Source organism: Heterodontus francisci, chromosome 3, assembly GCF_036365525.1.
Source record: "Heterodontus francisci isolate sHetFra1 chromosome 3, sHetFra1.hap1, whole genome shotgun sequence".
Lineage (NCBI taxonomy): Eukaryota > Metazoa > Chordata > Chondrichthyes > Heterodontiformes > Heterodontidae > Heterodontus > Heterodontus francisci.
The window spans coordinates 157171399-157194267 of record NC_090373.1 but is presented as its reverse complement, the minus strand read 5'-3'; the positions used below and the strand labels follow the sequence as shown (position 1 = coordinate 157194267).

Sequence of the window (22869 nt, the reverse complement as noted above, 5' to 3'; positions counted from 1 at the left end):
GAGCTACCGAGTCTCACTATTGGGAATAAATACGCGAAGGAGAAAATATTGCAGGGCTGTGGGGAAAGGCAGTGGGACTAATGGTCTGTACCTGTTCTGGATCATTCTAGGATTATAAAATTACATCGGCTAGACTTATTTTTTACCAGGTAATCTTTTCCGCTTTACTCATTACAATGTAACTTTCACTGGGGACACGCGCGACATATTTTCAAACAGCCTGCAAAAAATAACAACGGTTTAACCAATTTGATTCTTTTGGGGGTGGGGGAGCGCTGCGTGCAGATTCCTACCTGAGCTCTCAGGGGGTCGGAGTTAAAGCGGTCTGTGAACCCGGCCGAGTGAGATTGCTGTAAAGAGACTCGGACCCATATAACTCAAACCTGCGAAGTACAAGATTTGCATGAAATAGGAATCTCATTACCTAGGAAAATAAACAAAGAAGCCTCAAGTTTTTTTTTCTTACATAGAAACCTACATTTCAGACTCGGTTGGATATGGTGTTGTATGGAGCCAGAGTGGGTCGATGTGCTAGCATGAACTAATCAGTGGGGTTAAATCCTTTACCTGTCGCAGGTTTAACAGAAACCTTGTATCACCTCCCCTGACCACTCCCACTCTGAAAGATGGGGTGAAAGGCACCGGTCAGTTCACTCGGGATCAAAGCCAGGGCTGCTATTCGGTATTTGTGTGTGTGTGTGTGTGTGTTGCTGTGGTCTCTGGTCTCTGAACGTTCATGTCATTTTATTTTATCACTGGTAAGTTCTGCCTGCCAAATTTTTAACCTCCCACACGTGACATTCAGCCGAGTTCCGCCAACATCTCCGGACACATCACCAGAAGAAGAAAAGAGAATTAAAACTTTCACTTCCACCTTCTCGTCCCGTCCCCCCATCTTTTCCTCGGGACACTCGCCCCGAGAGTCTCACTGCCTGGGAACTAAGCTCTCTCTCTCTCTCTCCTATCCCAGTCCAGTGATCGTCAGAGCCCTAGACTAAAGCGCATGGACGCTGCTGAAAGTTCTTTGCTCCAGGATCACCCCTGGGTCTATGTCACAGCGGTTTAGAAAAGGAATCATTGTCACTTTCTAAAGTGGGAACGTTTTCATGTTCACTCGGCGCAGGTGTCGCCGTGCGGATGCTTTGAAACGTTTATTGAATTTTCATTTCCTCGGGAGCGATGAATGGAAAGTATTGCAATTTGTGCTTGAACCTCGACATTATATCCACTTGGGATAAGCATACTTCCACTCTGATCAGTTTACGCCTTTCAACCATTGATTTCCCTTAAAATAATGTCCCGGGCGGCTTAAACTGCAGAAGAAAGAATCCGAGCAAAACCTGCACTGTAAGATCGGACAGAAACAGAGAAGATTCGAGTTCTGCAAAGTGGGATAAAGTTTTTTCTGTCGCTGGGCTGACGGTGCCAGGACAGCTCTGTCGGGGCACAGAGAATTCAGGAGACACCAGGTCTAGGGAATTTCTGTCAAGCGTCTCAAGGCTTTATTCTGAGGGCTTTTTAATTCATTTGAAAAGGAGATTTATATATGGAAAAAAAAAACCGGGGGAGATGATGCGATTTTTAAATTTCAGTCAATGGGACATCTGCAAAACCTCGTCTAAAGGGGTGATATTAGGAATATTTATAATCTGAGATACCGGCTCGATTTGAAATATATCCAAATTTAGACATCCTGAACAAGTGTGCCCTGAGAAAATTGTCCCGTCCTTTCTCTCCCTCTCTCTCACGCACACAAACACAATTACAAAATGTGACAATATAATGAACATCACGCACTCACTGAATTTCCACGCTATCGATTCTCAGGTAGGGCGTCATTGAGAGGTGATTTTTTTTTTAATGCCAATCAGTTCAGCCGGAGTCTGAGATATTTTAGTCCCATGTCGGGTGGTTAAAGGCAACTCCTGAACAAAACCACTTCACATTTAGACAACACTAGTACAAGTCAGAAAGTGTGATAACTTAATCTTACAGTTCGGGGGAGCACGGGAACCCTGCTCTCGGGGGGAGGGGGTGGGGGGTAGGAAACAGCGCACCGACTCCACTTTTACTGCTTTCCCTTCAGAGCTGAATGCTTTGCAAACGATCCCAGTTCCCGGAAAGGTTGTGTCCTCTTTACACTGAATGAACCCAGCGTCTCAGAAATCCACCTACTGGACTTTTGGTCTCGATGGCATCGTTGGGGAATCCAGGCTCCTCTCAGTTCCCAAGCATTCCCATATTATAAAACCACCCGGCACTCACAGATCGCTGTTTGGTCAAAAGTGATGGCATTTTATACTCGATAACTGGTCATCCGACTGATTGCATTTCGGTTTCGAAATGTTCTTAGAAAGGCGACGTTGGGCTGTTTTTTCCCTTTTAACATTGTGCAAGATAATTTCCTACACCTACGCGCCCTGCTAAATCTTGAGTAATGAGCAGGAAATTATGTATGTTTCAAAGTTAAAAAAAATCACACTTACAAATATTTCCCCCGCTCCCAATATTACAGAGGCCGCTTGCACGTCCCCAGCGACAACTGAAACAACAGAGACCATTTCACTCTTTAATGGCTTTTGTAAAACAAAAATCAAATAATTCCGTCTCTCTTTGAGGGGTATCTGGATTCAATTAGCCAGAGTAGTTTGTAGCCAGATAGAAGTGATATTAAATAAGAAGTATAGACCCACCTGGAAAGTGTAGAGTATTTGCAGGGTAGGAGATGAGCTGGGCTCAGCTTTTCTTTCTAAATGTGTGATTGATTAGTCTAAGGGGCCAGTGTTACGAGAGGTGAATTACAGGTTGTTTGTGCTGCTTTCAGTGCACCTTCTTCATTCGGGAAGGGGAGAGAGTCTTGAATATTTCATGAGCTGGCTCCACATCTACATTCGCCAAGTGTTGGGAGGTTTGTCTGCTCTTGGGTTTCACTCTCTGCCCAGTGAGCTGAGGCTCCGAATCAGGTGCTAAAAGACAGCTCAGGGAGTTGTGGGGGGGGGGGGGGGGGTTCGGCACCTGTCAGCTAAAGCTGGGACTAATAGCGAAATTCCCAGCGAAAAGAAACAGCCCAAATTTAGCAACTGAAAGTTCTTCTGTTGACTCCCCAGCCCCCATCTTCTGAAATACTCACCTTTCCAAGATCAAGCTGCTGAGCTCTCAACACCCTCCGAGCGCCGTGTTTTTCAATCAAATCGATTACTGCAGTTGTGTTCACAGAGAAAGCTGTCGGTCGCGCTTATCCAGATAACTCTGTACGGTGAATGACAAGAACAATCACAAGTGAAAGTTCACTCATTTTTAGGAAAACTTCTAAATCTGCCCTAGCGGCTGAATGAATTCGGCATCACTTTGCCAGCCTAATACTGTCGCTATTTATATACAGATATGTTCGCCTTGTAATAACTGTTTGACTTGAGTCTGTTGCCGATCCGACCAAAAACGTGCGAGGGTGTGAGTTTCTTTCTATATTTTTGGTACAATTTGGAGTAAACCGGGGCGGAAATCTGGGTTAGATCTGAATAGTCTACCTGTTCGCTAACAGCCAGAAACCTGCTGTTTTTACTCAGCCCGCTTTCACTTTATACTGCTTATTTCACAGTCACTCGTGTGATACAACATGCTTCCACAAACCTGCATTGGTCCGCTTCAGTCGAAAGATGGAGAGAACATAAAATATTTCACATGCAAATTCGTTCGCACACCTTTACATTAAATGATTACACCATTGTGTGTATGTGTGCAGAACCCGTGAGGTTTAAATGGCTGGAAATGTGCCTTCGCTTCTCGCCACTGGCACAAGGTAAATTGTCCGTCAGTTTAGCAGCTTGTTATATTTTAAATGCCAGTGCAAATAGCCCGATTGAAACCATTTTCACTTGATCGAAAGAATAACAATAAAAGTAGCCGTGAAATAACACCCCTTTGCAATCGAGAGGCTTACAATCGGCCAGCTATTCTCATGCAAGAATGTTTTTCTTGGCCTCTTTCATCTGATTAGGTAGAGAAAACAAAATCGGGGATGATAGCGGTGGAAGGTAGCACAAAGCCTGGGTGTGGTATAGATTGGATCTGATCTCCGAGATAGAGTGAAAAGTGACTATAAGGGCTGATGAATAGTTCTCAACAGATGGCTCACAATACCTGTTTCAGTCCAAGAAAGTTTATTGTGGCTTTCTAGAGACAATGCGTTCACACACACTTTACTGATCCCACAACATAAGCAACGAGACAGATTATGGGTTGGGGGGAGGGATAGTAGTGTGACACTTTGCATCTTCCAAAGTACCTTCTGAATGAGTCAGCTACTAATAGCTACTTATCCTTCGTTTGGATGTGAGCACGTTTCTGCAGATAAGTGAAGGATTGGAGATAAAATCAGAAAGTGCTGGAAATACTCAAGATACTCAGCAGGTCAGGCAGCATCTGTGGAGAGAGAAACAAAGTTAACGTTTAAAGTCTTCTGGTGAAAGGTCGCAGACCTGAAACGTTAACTTTGTTTCTCTCTCCACAGATGCTGCCTGACCTGCTGAGTATTTCCAGCACTTGCTGTTTTCGTTCAGATTTGCAGCATCTGCAGTATTTTGCTTTTATTTTAACGTTCCAGGTCTATGACCTTTCATCAGAAGGATTGGAGAAACTGGGATTACTCTCCTTTAGAGCAGAGATTTCATAGCCGATGTTCAAAAATCATGAGGACAGTAGATAGTGAGAGACCGTTCCCATTGGTGGAAGGGTCAAGAACCAGAGGGCACCAATTTAAAGCGAATTGTAAAATAACCAAAGGCGACATGAGGAAAAACTTTATGATGCAGTAAGTGGTTAGGATCTGGAATGCAGTGCCTGAGAGTGTGGTGGAGGCAGATTCAAATGTGGCTTTCAAAAGGGAATTGGATAATTATCTGAAAAGAAAAAAATTGCAGGGCCACAGGGAAAAGGCAAGGGAGTGGGACTCGGTGAGTTGCTCTTGCAGAAAGCCAACATGGACACGACGGACCGAATGGCCTCCTTCTGGGCTGCAACCATTCTATGATTGAATGATCCTAAGCTGAGCTGGTCATTCTATTCAAGGGCTTCTATTCGCCCCAGATGTTTATCATATACAGAACCCCCATGTAAATAACTGCAACAAGCTCCCCCCGAGACATTTTAAAGACCCGGAATTGTCAGATCAATATTAATTTAAATCCAACGCTTGGAAAGCAAAGTAACGGCTGAGTGATGTGGAATTACACTTATAAAATCGGATTCAGTAGTGGGGTCTGGAAGAAACTTTTTAATTACCCGTGTGTATGCTTTGCAGAAAAACTCACTGCATGGCCACCAGATAAAAACAAGAGTATTTTCCCCTTTAACAAAAGCCCTCCGGCGGGCTGAGGGTCACACACGGCAATCCGTTTGTTTGTTTACATTTTTGGAGCCGTTTTGCCGAACTATTAAGCCTTTTGTGTTCCTTCTCTAACAATTGCTGAGCAGCTTCTGTGTTGATCGCTCACTTCATTCATTCAATAGATCTACTCCCACCCCGTCAACATGCAAAGACCAATTCTTCAAACCCGTTAACAAATACCACAATTGACTGTCTGCAGTGATAGGAACACGATTCCCCAATTCATGATTTTGATAAAGTATTGGGCAAAAAAACCACCTCACCAGTTTTCTCTCCTCCCCTCCTGAAGGTATTGTCACCCAACAGTATTATTCATGGTTGAACAGAATGGTACAAGTGGTATCGCCATTTTCTGTTCTTGGGCCAGTCCATTTGGTGGAACTGGGCTGACCAATCCTTTGTCCCCTTCACCGTCAGGTCAGACTACCTGAAGGTGCTGGGGATATGGTTCGGAAGGGTTGGGGCGTGCACCAAAACCTGGCAGGAGCGAGTAGCCAAGGTACAACAAAAGTTGAGCATGTGGGGGCAGCGATCTCTCTCCATTGTGGGTAAGAACCTGGTCATCAGGTGCGAGGCGCTCATGTTGTTGCTGTATGTGGCGCAGGTCTGGCCCATACCCCACTCCTGCGCTGTGGTGGTCACCCGAGACATTTTCCGCTTCATCGGGGGATCTAAAATGGACTGGGTCCGGAGGGACACAATGTTCAAACCTCTGGATAAGGGCGGAAAAAATGTACCCAATGTGGCCCTCATCCTGATGACCACCTTCGTGTGCGGCTGCATCAAGCTGTGTGTAGACCTCCAGTACGAAAACTCCAAGTGTCACTACGTGCGGAGGTTCTATCTGTCCCCGGTGTTGTGAAGGATGGGCCTGGTCACATTGCCGCGGAACGCTCCATGCAGTTGGACCGTGCCGTACCACCTATCCTTCGTGGAGCAGTTTCTGCGGGAAAACACCTTTGACCACCGATCCATCAGGCGGTGGTCTGCACGGAATGTCCTCAAGGCCCTACGGGAAAAGGAGATGGTGGATCCTGTCGGATGGTTCCCCAAGCAGACTGCCGAAGTCATTTGGCGGAATGCCTCATTGCCAGAACTTTCAAACAAGCACCAAGATGTAGCTTGGCTGGTGGTGAGAAGGGCCCTCCCCGTCAGATCCTTCCTGCACGCCAGAAGTCTCGCCCCCTCCGCGCAATTCCCCTGCGGTGGCTGTGGTGGGGAAGAGACGGTTGCCCACCTCCTCCTGGAATGTGCCTTTGCAAAGCAGGTGTGGAAAGAGATGCAGTGGTTTTTGTCAAGGTTCATCCCAAGCAGCTCTGTAACACAGGAGTCTGTGCTCTATGGGCTGTTCCCAGGGATGCACACCAATATAAACATCAACTGCTGCTGGAGGACTATCAATTCGGTGAAAGATGCCCTTTGGTCTGCCCAAAACTTGCTGGTCTTCCAGCGCAAAGAGTTGTCCACGACCGAATGTTGCAGGCTGGCACATTCCAAGGTCCAGGACTACGTGCTGAGGGACGCACTATAGCTTGGGGCAGCCGCGGTAAAGGCTCAATGGGGAAAGACCACAGTGTAAGGTTCCCCCACCAAGCTGAACAGAGGGGCTGGATCCATGGAAAACCCCTCGAACTGTATCGGGAAAATTTTCGTTTGCTGTAAAATGTATATGGCATGAGAAATGAAATGGAAGGGTTGTAAGGCAACTCACTCCTGTATTGAAGATAACTGACCTCCTTTGCACTGTTTGTAATTTTTGACTTGGTGCTGTTTGGAACTATTTGGTCATGTATTTTTTACAGATTTTTATGAATAAAGTATATTTTGGAAATAAAAAAAAAGTTCCTTCTGGAATGTGTCTTTGCAAAGCATGTGTGGAAAGAGATGCAATGGTTTTTGTCGTTCTTCCCAAGCAGCTCTATAACACAGGAGTCTGTGCTCTACTGGCTTTTCCCATGACCTACACCGAGATAAACATCACCTGCTGCTGGAGGACCATCAATTTGGTGAAAGACGCTATTTGGTCTGCCTGAAATTTGCTGGTCTTCCAGCGCAAAGAGTTTTCCACGACCGAGTATCGCAGACTGGCACATTCCAAGGTCCAGGTCGATGTACTGAGGGACGTACTAAAGCTTGGGGCAGCTGCTGCAAAGTCTCAATGGGGAAAGACCACTGTGTAAGGTCCTCCCGCCAAAGTGAACTGAGTGGCTGGACCCATGGGAAACCCCTCAGGCTGTATACACCAAATATGTGTTTGCTTTAAAATGTACATTGCATGTAAAATGGAATGGAAGGGTTGTGAGGCAACTCACTCCTGTATTGAAGAAACCTGATTCCCTTTGCACTTTTTGTAATGTCAACTTGGTGCTGTTTTGAACTGTTTAGTAAAGTTTTTTTTTACAGATTTTTATGAATAAAGTATATTTTTTGGGGGAAAAAAAAGTGTTAGCTGAGATCAACAAACTTAGCATAGCTTGTGGGATAGATCCAGGACTTTATTGAACTCTATCGTTCAAATAGGGTGTTTCTACTTGTAAGTAACGAGGAAGTTACAAAATCTATTCTAAGGAATTTTGATAAGAGTAAATATAGAATCATCGAATGGTTACAGCACAGAAGGCCATTCAGCCCATCGTGTCTGTGCCGCCTCTCTGGAAGAACAACTCACCTAGTCCCATTCCCCTGCCTTTTCCCCATAGCCCTGCAATTTTTTTTTTCACGTCCAATAATTATCCAATTCTCTTTTGAAGGCCTCAGTTGAACCTACTTCCACCACACTCTCAGACAGGGAATTCTAGGTCCTAACCATAAAAAAAGCCTTTCCTCATGTCACCATTGCTTCCTTTGTCAATCACCTTAAATATCTACCCTCTGGTTCTCAACTCTTCCGCCAATGGGGATATCTTCTCTGTTCAGACCCCTCTGGACACCTCTATCAAATCTCCTCTTAATCTTCTCCAAGGAGAACAGCCCCAGCTTCTCTAATCTATTCGCGTAACTGAAGCTCCTTATCCCTAGAACCATTCTCATGAATCTTTTCTACACGCTCTCTAATGCCTTCACACCCCTCCCAAAGTCTGGTGCCCAGAATTGGACTCAATATTCCAGTTGATAACCAGAAGACACAGTTAGGGTAATTGGCAAAAGAACCGGAGGGAAGATAAAGGGGTTGTTTTTTAAACCTGTGAGTTGTAATGATCACCTGAAAGGGTGGATTCAATAGTAACTTTCAAACAGGGAATTGGATAAATCCTTGAAGTGAAGAGAGCAGAGGAATGGGACTAATTAGCTAGAACTTTCAAAGAGCCAGCACAGGCACGATGAGCTGAACTGCCTCATTCTGTGCTGTATAATTCAATAAACAAATGTGATTAGAAACCTTAATACATCAGGCGCTGTTATATTTGGTAAAAGGCTTTGCAGCAGCAGGACTTGAACCGAGATCTGCCTCTCAACTCTCCCTTGTTTATGTTAACTGCCCTTGTTGGGAGCCTGAGACTCATGATTCCTATTGCTAAAAGTGAAGGAATCCAAATTTATATGGTCATTTTCAAACAGAGAAAAAATCTTACGAAACAGGGACAGCTGGCATTCAGAGGAAGCACGTGTTTGCCATAGCCTGCACTTTTCTAATGTCGAAGTTGCACAGCACCAATAATATGGAACTACATGTGCAACATTTTAACCCATTAGCAAATGTGGTGATCTGATGGTTTTTAAATTAACAGTATAAATCAGAAGTATCGCGTTTATGAGGTTGTAAATTCCCCGTCGTAATTTCCCCTAAACCCTGAATAACATTTCTACAGGCGTGTGGGTTGTATTTTTCTCAGTTTTCTTCCTTTTTTCTCTCTCCTGAGGGCATTGGGGTGGAGTTACCGTTACTTATATCAACGCACTCTGGGTGGAATTGTCCGAACCAGGGTAAAACAACAGGAAATTTTAAAGATAAGTGAGCTACGTCCAAAGTCAATAACGTTCGTGTTTTCTGTGATCTTTTACGTTGGTTTAAGATTCAAGTCACCCAGATAAGACCCTGCCCACAAAACTGGCCACAGCCCCCGGTCAAAATTACAAGATTCCACCGATTGTACTGGTTCAGGAAAGTTCGCCAAATTGTGCTCATTTTCTTAGGCGCACATTTTAAAAGTTATTCATTCCATAAAATATAGAACACACTAAGAAACTGACTAACGTACAGGTATGAAAGTATTAAGTGGTTCAGCATAGTTTTAAAAAAATCATTTTCAGTGTTTTTTAAATCAGATTACTCACAGGTGGAGAATCGGATGCTTATTAAAAATGAAATTAAAACAGAAAATTCTGGAAATACTCAACAGGTCAGGCAGAATCTATGGGGAGAGAAACAGAGGTAACGTCGCAGATCTTTAACTCTGCCTCTCTCGCCACAGATGCTGCCAGACTTGCTGAGTATTTCCAGAATTTCGGTTTTTATTTCAGATTTCCAGCATTTTGCTTTAGACTTATGAAAACTTATTTTTGGTGATAAACCCATTTTCAGATGTATTAATAAAACTGCACTAGGTTAACACTCTTAAATACATCAAAGAGGATAAACAATTACATTCCATTAAGTTGCCTGATTGTATTGGTTCAGGGAAGATTTTACCTTTGTGATTATGCAAATAACTTTTAACAGAAATTTGAACTGTAATCTAACCAATGAAATTTCAAGCACATTTTGAGCATAATTTCCTGACTTTGCCCAAAGCAGAGAAACTTTATCCCATTGACTCTTGTTGGCTATTCTCTGGTACTCTTTCTAAGTGCCATTCATCACATATGAACCTGAACAGCGAGTGCTAGGAGGCTGTTCAATTCTGTTGTCATCTAACACACACCAACTATATACAATTACACAAACACACACACTTTCCAGCAAATATCACTGGGTAGTGACCAGGTGCACAACCTCTGTCAGATTTTTCTTCATTTCACAAGCTGCCCCAGCAGAAATCTACTTACAGCACTGAATAGTATCGGCAACCCTCCTGGAGTTAGAACCATAGAACCATAGAAAAGTTACAGCACAGAAAGAGACCATTCAGCCTACCATGTTTCTGCTGGCTGAAAAAACTAGCCGCCCATTCTAATCCCACCTTCCAGCACCTGGTCCATAGCCTTGCAGGTTACAGCACTTCAGGTGCATGTCCAGGTACCTTTTAAACGAGTTCAGGGTTTTTGCCTCCACCACTGATCGGGCAGTGAATTCCAGACACCCACCACCCTCTGGGTGAAAAAGTTTTTCCTCATGTCCCCTCTAATCACCTTAAATCTGTGCCCCCCTGGTAATTGACCTCTCTGCCTGGGGAACTCTATCTATCTAGGCCCCCCATAATTTTGCACACCTCAATTATGTCATGCCTCAGCCTCCTCTTCTAAGGAAAACAACCCTAGCCTATCCAATATTTTTTTTTTTCTTTGGCCTCCGTGTCTCAAGAGACAATGGGTAAGCGCCTGGAGGTGGTCAGTGGTTTGTGAAGCAGCGCCTGGAGTGGCTATAAAGGCCAATTCTAGAGTGACAGACTCTTCCACAGGTGCTACAGATAAAATTGGTTGCCGGGGCTGTTACACAGTTGGCTCTCTCCTTGCGCTTCTGTTTTTTTTCCTGTCAACTGCTAAGTCTCTTCGACTCGCCACGTTTTAGCCCCGCCTTTATGGTTGCCCGCCAATATATCCAATATAATAAAAGCAAAACACCGTGGATGCTGGAAATCTAGCCTATTCAATCTTTCCTCATAGCTGCAATTTTCAAGCCCTCGTCTGTACTCTCTCTGGAGCAACTATGCCCTTCCTGTAATGTGGTGACCAGAACTGTACGCAATACTCCAGCTGTGGCCTAACCAGCATTTTATACAGTTCTAACATTACATCCCTGCTTTTGTATTCTATACCTCAGCCAATTCAGGAAAGCATTCCATATGCCTTCTTCACCACATTACCTACCTGTCCTGCCACCTTCAGGGAGCTGTGGACATGCACTCCAAGGTCTCTCACTTCTACCCCTCTCAATATCCTCCCGTTTATTGTTTATTCCCTCGCTTTGTATGCCCTCCCCAAATTCATTACCTCACACTTCTCTGGATTGAATTCCATTTGCCACTTTTCCGCCCACTCAACCAAACCATTGATATCATTCTGGAGTCTACAGCTATCCACTTCACCATCAACTATACGGCCAATGTTTGTGTCATTTGTAAATTTCCCAATCATGCCTCCCATATTTAAGCCCAAATCATTAATATATACCACAAACAACAAGGGACCGAACATTGAGCCCTGTGGAACGCTACTGGAAGCCACTTTCCAGTCGCAAGAACATCCGTCGACCGTTACTCTTTTGTGCATGCCATGGGCTTTTACTTTTCTGACCAGTCTGCCATGTGGGACCTTGTCAAATGCCTTACTAAAATCCATGTAGATAACATCCCTCATCAATCATCTTTGTGACTTCCTCAAAAAATTAAATTAAGTTAGTAAGACACGAGTTTCCTGAATTAAAGATTAATCTCTGTAAGCAATCCATAAAAATCATAGGAGCAATAAAAATAGTGTATTTTTGTTTATTAGTTATAAAAAGTATTGCTGAAAGATAAAAGCGGCCGTTTAACTGGGTGGGTTGGAGGTGCGAGGTCATTTAATGAAACCTCCAGGAATGTGGTCAACCAGAGTTGGAAGCCCTAAAACAGAATCAAATTCCTGTCCTGTTTGGCTTTAACCATGAGGAACCCCTATAATTTTTATTTGGTCCATTATGCTCACTAACTTTGTGGCGTAATTTTATTTTAGTTTTCTGATATAGTTTTGAAGTTCATACTTGTTGGCAGTGTTCCGAATGAGGTATTCACACAATCACAAAATAAGGAAGCAAGGCCATTTAGCCCATCTAGATTCATCTATCCAGAGAGTGCATAACGTCCCTGAAGTAGCATCCATTTATTTCTTAAATGATTCTAGAGATTTTGCCTGCACTACCCTATCTGGAAGTTTATTTCACATGTTGATCACTTTTTATCAGCCTTGGTTCAGTTGGTATCACCCTTTCCTCTGAGTCAAAGGTTGTGAGTTCAGGACTTGAGCACAACAGTCTCGGCTATTGCTCCTGTGCAGCACTGTCAGAGGTGCTGTCGTTCTGATGAGACATTAAACCGAAGCCCTGTCTACCATCTCAGGTGACTGTAAAAGATCCCATGACAATATTTTGAGGGGAGTTATCCCCAATGTGATGGCCAATATTTATCCCTCTATCAACATCATTTGTGATTTTGTCCTGCCAGGATATACCCATAATTTTTAAATTTTTCAAAGGCAGAGCTCCCAAGTGTGTTGGCTCTAATCAGAGGCGGCTTCAGTGGAGCAGGCACGCCCACAGGTTTCAAGACGGTCGCATGGGACATTCTGTATGGTGAGGTAACCGGGGCAAGACGAAGAGTGAGGTGCCCAAAGCTCCCCTTCAAAGATGCTTGCAAGCGTGACATGAAGGCCTTAAATGTCGATTATCGTACCTACTAGCTGGCGAAAGAGGGAAATGGCGAAACATCCTGTGGACTGGTGTACACTAACACAACGACAAGTTGCTACAGCAGCTTGGCACCAGATGCCAACATCAAAAACAACAACTCACAGTGTCACTTGGCAGCTTCACGTGCAGCATTTGTGGAAGAACCTGCCTCTCAAGGATTGGCCTTCACAGCCATTAGCAAAGGTGCACCTAGAGAAGACACCCATCTAAATGAATTGTTTGCTGTGCATCCATCGTGTTTCATAGATGGAAGGATGCCAACCATTACCAAAAAAACCTGGTCATTATCACATTGCTGTTTGTGGGAATTTGCTGTACGCATTTTAGCTGTCACATTTCCTACATTACAACAGTGATTATCCTTCAAAATTACTTCATTGGCTGTAAAGTGCTTTGTGACATCCAGTGGTCATGAAAGACGCTGTATGAATGCAAGCCTTTCTTTCTTTGTGTGAAGAAGACATTTTTGATATCAGTCTTTTCCTTCACTGATAGAAAAATATGCCCTCTTGGTCTTCTCCTGCAGTTTAATTTTATGTAATGTTCCAAGTTAATTTTTTTTCCAGGCCCTTAATAATCTTGTATAGTTCCATAAAATCATCTCTCAGTTACCTCCTTTCCAAGATGAAACCCCAAGTTTCTCCAATCTTTCCTCATAGTTTTCTTTGCAATGTCTCCAACACTTAAGTGTCTCTCTTGTTTCTTAGTGACCAGAACTGGATGTAGTATTCAAGGTGCAGTCTGACCAGAAGTATGATTGCTACCTCTTATATTCCAGTATTTTGGCCATGTAGGTCAACAACTTCTTGCCATTGTTGATTGCTGCTCTGCATTGGTTAGACATATTTAGCGTTGCGTTTACTAAGACTCCTAGATCTCTTTCAACAACAACAACAGCTTATATTTATATAGTGGCTGAATTTTACAGATCCCCGACAATGGGGGTTGCGGTGGGGTGGGCCAGAAAATGCCTCCGGGAAAGGCCTGCCACAGACCTTGATGCCGGGAAGGTTGGGCCCCATATTGCCAGTGGTGGTGAGGCCTTGTGACGGCCCCCCAGCCACTTGGCGATGAGAGCCCTATTTACATATGTAAAATAATTTACATACCTGAATTAATGACTGTTGCGCTCCTGGCATCCGTCCTGGAACAATATTGGTGCCGGTGGCCGGCAGTCCCATGCCTTATTGATGACAATGCTTGGTGGTCTATATTCTTCTTGGGGTGCAGGCTGATGCAGGACTTCAGTTTTCTTTAAACTGATTTTTAGTTAGTGTTGTGCTGCCTCGGAAAATTGTGCTGTTATATTTTGCAGGTCTGACTGACTATGGGCCAGGAGAGCACAGTCATCAGCGAAAAGAAGTTCACGGATGAATTTTTCTTTGGTCTTTGTATGAGCCTGAAGACGCCTGAGCTTGAAAAGGCCTCCTTCAGTCCGCAAGCGTACATAAACTCCCTCCTTAAGGTCTTCCGTTGCCTGCTGCAGCATCATGCTGAAAAGGATGGTGAATAGGGTAAGGGCCAGCACACATCCCTGCTTCATGCCATTGGAGATCCGGAAGGGACTGAGAGGTCGCTGTTTTGCTTGACTTGGCCGTACTGATTTTCATGAAACTGCTTCACAATGGTCTGGGTGGGCATCCAAGTTTTTCAAGGATTTTCCAAAGTCCATCTCTGCTCACAGTGTCGAATGCCTTGGTGAGGCCTGCGAAAGTGACGTACAGGCCTTTGTTTTGTTCACAACACTTTCTTGTAATTGTCTGAGTGCAAATACCATGTCTCTGGTGCCTTTGTTTTTGCTCTGAAAACACACTGGCTCTCTGGGAGGGTTCAGAAGTATTTTAGCCAGGATCTTCCCAGCAATAGAAAGGAGGGTGAGCCCACGGTAGTTGGAGCATTCCGATTTTTCTCCTTTTTTTTGTACAAGGTGATGATAACGGCATCACAAAGATCCCGTGGAATCCTGTTCTTTTCCCAGCAGACCATGAAAAACTCATGGAGCTTGATGTATAGAGCAGGGCCACCATTCCTCAAGGCCTTGGGTGAAATTCCATCGGCTCCGGGGCTTTGTTGTTCTTCATCTGGTTGATGGCGGTCACAGTTTCCTCCAGAGTTGGGCTCTCATCCAGTTCTTCTTTGACAGGCTGTCATTGGATGCGATTGATGGCAGTATCATACACTGTGCACTTGGCACTGAAGATCCAGGACTGACTCCTTGTCAGTGTGTAGGATATTGCCATCAGTGGTCCTCAGGGGGTTTTGGGTTTTATATGCTGCCCCTTGGACTGATTTTAGCACTTCACAGAAACTTCTCATGTCACCAGTATCAGCGTACAGTTGAATTTTTTCTGCAAGTGCAATCCACCAGTCATTTTAGATGTTCCTCAGTTTACATTGAAGGGTGCTGTATACTTGACAATAGGCTGTCTTGTTCTCTTGGCTGGCTGGCTGAGCCAGGTGAGCCTGATGAACTGACCTTTTTATTTTTAGCAGATCTTGAATTTCCTAGTCATTTCATCTAACCAGTCTCTATTCTTCTTGGTGATGGGTCCGATGACCTCGTTGGAAGTATCCAGTACTGCAAATTTGATGTGTTTCCAGAGTTCCTCTGGAGTGGAATCAGCAGTGAGACCAGGATGTTCCAGTCTAGTCTGTAAGGTTGCTTGATATCTATCTCTGCAAGATGAGGTTTGCAGGTTGCTGAATTGAAATTTCTTTGATGGGTTGTCTCTAGGCCTGTTCTTGGGCTTAGGCTTGAAGTTTTTTTTCCCAAAAATATACTTTATTGACAAAAAACTGAAAAAAAATACATTACAAAACAGTTCCAAGCTGACATTCCAGAAAGTGCAAAATAAATCAGTTTTCTTCAATACAGAATGTTAAGCTGCCTCAGAAGCCTTCCAGTCCATTTTACATGCAATGTACATTTGCATTACACAGCAAAAACATATTTTGGTGCATACAGCCCAAAGGGTTTACACAGGATCCAGCTCCTCGGTTCACGATGGCGGGAGGACCTTACACTGTGGTCTTTCCCCATTGAGCTTTTGCAGCAGCTGCCCCAAGCTTTAATGCGTCCCTCAGCACATAGTCCTGGACCTTGGGATGTGCCAGTCTGCAACACTTGGTCGTGGACAACTCTTTGCACTGGAAGACCAGCAAGTTTCGGGCAGACCAAAGAGCATTTTTCACTGAATTGATGGTCCTCCAGCAGCAGTTGATGTTTGTCTCAGTTTACATCCCTGGGAACAGACCGTAGAGCACAGGCTCCCGTGTTACAGAGCTGGTCGGGATGAACCGCGACAAAAACTACTGCATCTCTTTCCATACTTGCTTTGCAAAAGCACATTCCAAAAGGAGGTGTACAACAGTCTCTTCCCCACCGCAGCCACCTTGAGGGCAGCATGCTGAGGGGGTGAGATTCTGGGCGTGCAGGAAGGATCGGACGGGGAGGGCCTTTCTCACCAACAGCCAAGCTACGTCTTGGAGCATGTTTGAAAGTTCTGGCGATGAGACATTCTGCCAAATGACTTTGGCAGTCTGCTCAGGGAACCATCTGATAGGATCCACCATCTTCTTTTACTGTAGGGCCTTGAGGACATTCCGTGCAGACCACTGCCTGATGGATTGGTGGTCAAAGGTGTTTTTCTGCACAAACTTTTCCACGAAGGATAGGTGGAACGGCACGGTCCAACTGGATGGAGCGTTCCGCAGCAATGTGACCAGACACGTCCTTCGCAACACCGGGGACAGATAGAACCTCAGCTCGTAGTGACACTTGGAGTTTGCGTACTGGGGTTCTACGCACAGCTTGATGCAGCTGCACATGAAGGTGGCTATCAGGATGAGGGCGACGTGGGTACATTTTCAGCTTTGAACGAATGAACCGATGGTCTGTATGACAGTAGCACTGGGCATGACTCTAGTATTCAGGACGTTCTTTAGGTTGCACTAACACACAAAGATGTAATGTATCAGGCGCCAGTGCTTAGAGCGGGGATGCACTCATGTCGTCTTGAAGCGATCTTTTTGTTGAAAGAAGGTGTTGGTTATGGAGAGCTGCCTTTCTGCACAGAGTTCCAAGAGTAAATGTCCGTTCTCATTACAGTTTCCACCTCCATGGTTTCCGAGCACTCCCTTCCATGCCAGGCTGTCATGGCTCACTTTGGTGTTGGAATCGCCAAGGACGACAATTTTGTCCTTGGGAGGGGTATTCTAGATGAGTTCACTGAGATCTGTGTAGAACTTATCTTTGTCAGCTGGGTTAGCCTTCAGAGTTGGAGCATAAACACTGCTAAGTGTTGCATGCTGCTGGTCATGGAGGGGCAGGTGCAGGGACATGATGTGTTCGGAGTGGCCGATTGGCAGGCTTGAAGGTTTAGTGGCGATAGTCTTCTTCACCATGAAGCCAACACTGAAGAGGCCTACCTGACCAATAGAGGGTGTAGCCAGTGCTGCCTTGCTTTGAGAAGCGGACCTCTCTCAGAGCCGCTATATCAACTTCTAGTCTGGCTAGCTCATGGGCCACCAGGGCTAAACGTCATTGGGGGCGGCTGTTGTCATCAGAGACAAATATTGTTCTCACATTCCAGCAGGCGAGTTTCAGAATTTTTCTTGCCCCACCTTTTGAAACGAGGTTTCCTTCTCTGTCGTGGTTTGACCGCATTAAGAGATGCCCGTTGACCGCGGCAAACCAACTAGGTGGTAGGGAGATGAGCATATGTTTAGGCCACCTTTTCTAGGCCCCTCTCCAATTTCAGAGCAAGCAGTGCTGTCCTTCAAAAAGGCAGCTGAGTCGCTCAGGGTGCTGCTGGGTGTTGATGTCGTCTCTAGGTCATCATCAAAACGAACAATATCCTGAGCCGCCTGCATGCAGGATTGGAACTGCGGCTGCCAGTGCCATCTTGCACCTACCGTTTTCGTCCCTTTCCCGTCGCTACAGGATTTACTTGTTGAGTTATAGTTGGGGTGGATGGATTTCCTTCTAGCCTGCACAATGGTGCTTTAAGGTGGAGTACAGTTTGCGCTGACTGACCCCACCCTTTAAGCCTGGAGCTCATCTGTCGTGGCCCAGTGAACTGGGACTGCCTACTTATATGTGCTGTACAACTCACTTTATCATTTTTGAACTTGCATCTTTCGCTTCCACCACTAGTTTCGTATTATCTGCAAATTTGACCAATTTGCAACAAGTTATGGAACTTAGGTCATTTACATTAATTAGAAATAGCAATGGTCCCAAAAAGAACCCTGAGACACCCCAATCAGTACTTCCCCAACCCCCTCCCCCCATTCTGACATGTCTTCAAACAAGTATTCATTACTTATTACACTTCAACTAGTTTCTTCTCCAGTCCCAGGGTGTGTCCCAAATCCCTGCAATGTTGAGTTTAATTAATAGCCTTTCGTGTGGAGCTTTGCCAAAAGGTTTTTGGAAGTTGAAGTAAACCATGTCATGGGGCTCACCACAGTACATTTGGGTTGTCACTTCCTTAAAGTAATCAAGGAGATTGGTCAAGCAGGATCTTCCCCTTTTAATCCATGCTGTCTGCTGTTAACTAGATTACTAGTGTAAAAATGATCTTCAGGTTAACTCCTGATAATCACTTCCATTATTTTTCATGGAATAGAAGTAACACAAATGGGACATAATTTCTTGTGTCTGCTTTGTCAGCCTTTTTGAATATAGGCACCACATTAGCCCGTTTCCAATCTTCTTGTGCCTTCCCAGTATTCAGTAACTCCCTCAGAATGATTGCCAATTGCTAGGCACTTCTAAGTTTTACATGATATTTAGCCGACTTATCTATTTTCATCTCATAGTAATATTAATAACGAAAGTAGTCCATTCAGCTCTGCAATCAATTAGATCATAGCTGGCCTGCACATGAACTCCATTTTCCCACCTTTGTTCCAGATCTCTTGATACCTTTACCAAGCAAAAAATCTATCTCAGTTTTTTCAGCGTCAATTGTCCTCGTGTCCACAGTCATTTGGGGGAGATAGTTCCAAATTTCTGCGACTCTTTGTGTGAAAAAGGTCTTCCTGATTTCACTTCTGAATGGCTTGGCTCTAAATTTGGATTATGTCTTCTCGTTCTTGATTCCCCCACCGGAGAAAATAGTTTCTACATTCCTACCATAATCAAATCCATTAAACATTTTAAATGCGTCGATTTGATCACTCCTCAGTCTTCTATACTCAAGGGAAGCAAGTTTATGCAAATTGTTATCATAATTTAACCCTGTAAGCCCCACTTTTAATCTGGTGAATCAGCACTGCACCTCCTCCAAGGCTTTTTTGATTGCTTTTTGTACTTGGGACTTCCAGAAGGCATTTGATAAAGTCCCACATAAGAGACTGTTAACTAAGGTAGAAGCCCATGGAGTTGAGGGCAAATTATTGACATGGTTAGAAAGTTGGTTGAGTGATAGGCGACAGAGAGTGGGGATAATGGGTAAGTACTCCGATTGGTAGAATGTAACTAGTGGTGTCCCGCAGGGATCTGTGTTGGGGCCTCAATTATTCACATTATTCATTAACGACTTGGCTGATGGCATAGTAAGTCATATATCCAAATTTGCTGATGATACAAAGTTAGGCGGCATTGTAGACAGTCCAGATGATAGTATAAAATTGCAAAGAGATATTAACAGACTAGGTGAGTGGGCAAAACTGTGGCAGTATAAAGACACAGAGGTTATGCTGCAGCTGTACAAAACCCTGGTTAGACCCCACTTGGAGTACTGTGAGCAGTTCTGGGCACCACACCTTAGGGAGGATATAGTGGCCTTGGAGGGAGTGCAACGTAGGTTTACAAGAATGATACCTGAACTACAGGGGTTAAGTTATGAGGAGAGATTACACAAATTAGGCCTGTTTTCGCTAGAATTTAGAAGGTTAAAGGGTGATCTGATTGAAGTCTTCAAGATATTAACAGGAAAAAACAGGCTAGATAAAGATAAACTATTTCCACTGGTTGGAGATTCTAAAACGAGGGGGCATAGTCTAAAAATTAGGACCAGACCGTTCAGGAGAGATGTTAGGAAGCACTTCTTCACGCAAAGGGTGGTAGAGGTTTGGAACTCTCTCCCACAAACAGCAGTTGAAGCTAGAACAGTTGATAATTTTAAATCTGAGATAGATAAATTTTTAAGCAAAGATATTAAGGGATATGGGCCAAATGCAGGTATGTGGAGTTAGGCCGTGGATCAGCCATGATCTCATTGAATGGTAGGACAGGCTTGAGGGGCTGAATGGCCTACTCCTGTTCCTATCTTCCTATCTCTTTGATCTTCTACTGTTTCTAATTTCTCACCATTTAGAAAATACTCCAATTTACCTTTCTTGGGTCCAAGGACCTCTCATTTGCTCTCAATGAGCTCCATTTGACATTATTTTGACCACTGTACCTTCTCCCACCAGCACTACTTACAGTCCCTCCTAATTTATTGTCATCTGCAATTTAGGATATACAACCCTCTATTCCATCATTCAAGTCATTAATAAATATTCTAATTTATGGTTCTGGTTCTTTGGCCTCCTTATCTCGAGAGACAATGGGTCAGTGCCTGAAGGTGGTCAGTGGTTTGTGGAGCAGCGCCTGGAGTGGCTATAAAGGCCAATTTTAGAGTGACAGACTCTTCCACAGGTGCTGCAGAAAAATTTGTTTGTCGGGGCTGTTACACAGTTGGCTCTCCCCTTGCGCTTTTGTCTTTTTTCCTGACAACTGCTTAGTCTCTTCAACTCCCCACACTTTAGCCCCGCCTTTATGGCTGCATGCCAGCTCTGGCGAACGCTGGCAACTGATTCCCACGACTTGTGATCAATGTCACAGGACTTCATTTTGCGTTTGCAGACGTCTTTAAAGCGGAGACATGGACGGCCGGTGGGTCTGATACCAGTGGCGAGCTCGCTGTACAATGTGTCTTTGGGGATCCTGCCATCGTCCAGGCGGCTCACATGGCCAAGCCATCTCAAGCACCGCTGACTCAGTAGTGTGTATAAGCTGGGGATTTTGGCCACCTCGAGGACTTCTGTGTTGGAGATACGGTCCTGCCACCTGATGCCAAGTATTCTCCCGAGGCAGCGAAGATGAAATGAATTGAGACGTCGCTCTTGGCTGACATACGTTGTCCAGGCCTCGCTGCTATAGAGCAAGGTACTGAGGACACAGGCTTGATACACTCAGACTTTTGTGTTCTGTGTCAGTGTGCCATTTTCCCACACTCTCTTGGCCAGTCTGGATATAGCAGTGGAAGCCTTTCCCATGCGTTTGTTGATTTCTGCATCGAGAGACAGGTTACTGGTGATAGTTGAGCCTAGGTAGGTGAACTCTTGAACCACTTCCAGAGCGTGGTTGCCAATATTGATGGATGGAGCATTTCTGACGTCCTGTCCCATGATGTTCGTTTTCTTGAGGCTGATGGTTAGGCCAAATTCGTTGCAGGCAGCCGCAAACCTGTCGATGAGACTCTGCAGACACTCTTCAGTGTGAGATGTTAATGCAGCATCGTCAGCAAAGAGGAGTTCCCTGATGAGGACTTTCCATACTTTGGACTTCGCTCTTAGACGGGCAAGGTTGAACAACCTGCCATCTGATCTTGTGTGGAGGAAAATTCCTTCTTTATAACACAATCATTAATATTAGTTGGAGCATGCTGCTGTAATCTTTCCCTGTGAATAGCTGCAGCAAGTAATCACTCAGATGGGGTTATTTTGGCCAAAGGGTGAAAAAAGGCATGAAATGGGTGTTGTGCTAATAAGAAATGACTGTTTCAATGCATGGATTTAGCTTGCAATTTTCAGGCTAATTGATGATTATCACGATTTAAACATGCCTGCAGGCGCTGAAACCAACGACTGCAGGTTCAGCACTCAAGCGCTGATTAGACACATTTTCCCTGGAGTTATGTATGTAGCACAAGGCCATAGAGCAGGCCAGAGCACAGAAGGATACCAGGCAAGGACAGAATTCCAGCTGAACTGCTTAAGCACGAGAAGTCTCATCTTTTGCCACACCTTTATGACCTTCTCATTCTCTGCTGGAAAGTAGGCTCTGTTTCACAGGAGGGGCTGGATTTTATGCAGGAGGCAGGGTTCCTGAAGTCGGGCTGAAAAGTCGGGGTGAATCTCGCCTCTGCATTTTTTCTGACCCCCTGAAGTGATCCTCTGGTCTTTTGGGTCAAAGTTTAGGGAAGCAGAATCCCCGTCCCTTTAAAGACTTAATAGGGATGGGGATCCCGCCCCCAAGAGCTGCTGGCAAATCACAGGGCCGGTAGCTCAGCAGTATCGGCAGCGCCGCTGGGAGTGGTGGCCACAGCCAGTCCTGCAGAGACCTCGGCCCCAGGCCAGCGTTGGAGACCCGGACCTCAGGTAAATGAGGTAGGGTCGCTAGGGCCAGTCTGTAAGGTCCTGGCGAGGGGTGGGGGTGGTGAGCATTCGGTTCAGGGGGAGGGGGGACCCAGGGGGTGTACCTTTGTTCCAGGTTGGGGTCGTCTGTGGGCCGCAAATTGCCCACGGAGGGACCCTGCAACAAGCTCGCAGGGAGTGTGCCTTCTTTTCCAAAATGTCCTCCCCACGTGGCGGAGGCCTCCCCCCCTCGGCTGAAAAGATCCCAGCAGCAGTGGGAAGAGGCCCTTAAGTGGCTGTTAATAGGCTACTTAAGGGCCTCAGTTAGCCTCTGGGCGGGAAGGCTGTCTTCGCAATCCCGATATCAGGTTTCCGTGGTGGCTGCTGCTGCTCCAATTCTCCGGACCCTCCCCCCTCCATGGAACCTGCTGTCGGGAGGACAACAAGATCCGGCCCAAAAATGTGTGACGCCAAAATAATCACACTGTACAAAAACAAAGGCGACAGAGGAGACTGAAACTCCTTAGCGTCGTGTGGAAGGCCTTTGCCAGGGTCATACTTAAAAGACTCCATTTACTTGCAGACTGAG

General features: G+C 45.0%; 1 protein-coding gene across 9 annotated transcripts in view; it reads right to left on the bottom strand.

Moving 5' to 3' along the window:
- prdm1a (PR domain containing 1a, with ZNF domain) overlaps positions 1-2268 on the bottom strand; it is a 99408-nt gene extending 97140 nt beyond the window's left edge. For 4 of the 9 annotated variants that reach the window (XM_068026986.1, XM_068026996.1, XM_068026998.1 and 1 more), the window contains exons 1-2: positions 1994-2268; positions 294-383 (exon numbers count right to left, since the gene is read on the bottom strand). Coding sequence is in view for 2 of the 9 variants with exons in the window: in XM_068026993.1 (XP_067883094.1) it covers positions 1802-1839 (38 nt within the window). In the remaining 7 variants the exon portion in view is untranslated. Of the gene's footprint in view, positions 1-293; positions 384-478; positions 496-1801; positions 1927-1993 lie in introns of those variants that run through there. The other 5 variants (XM_068026987.1, XM_068026988.1, XM_068026991.1 and 2 more) reach the window with 5 other exon arrangements.
- Positions 2269-22869: the final 20601 nt, after the last annotated feature.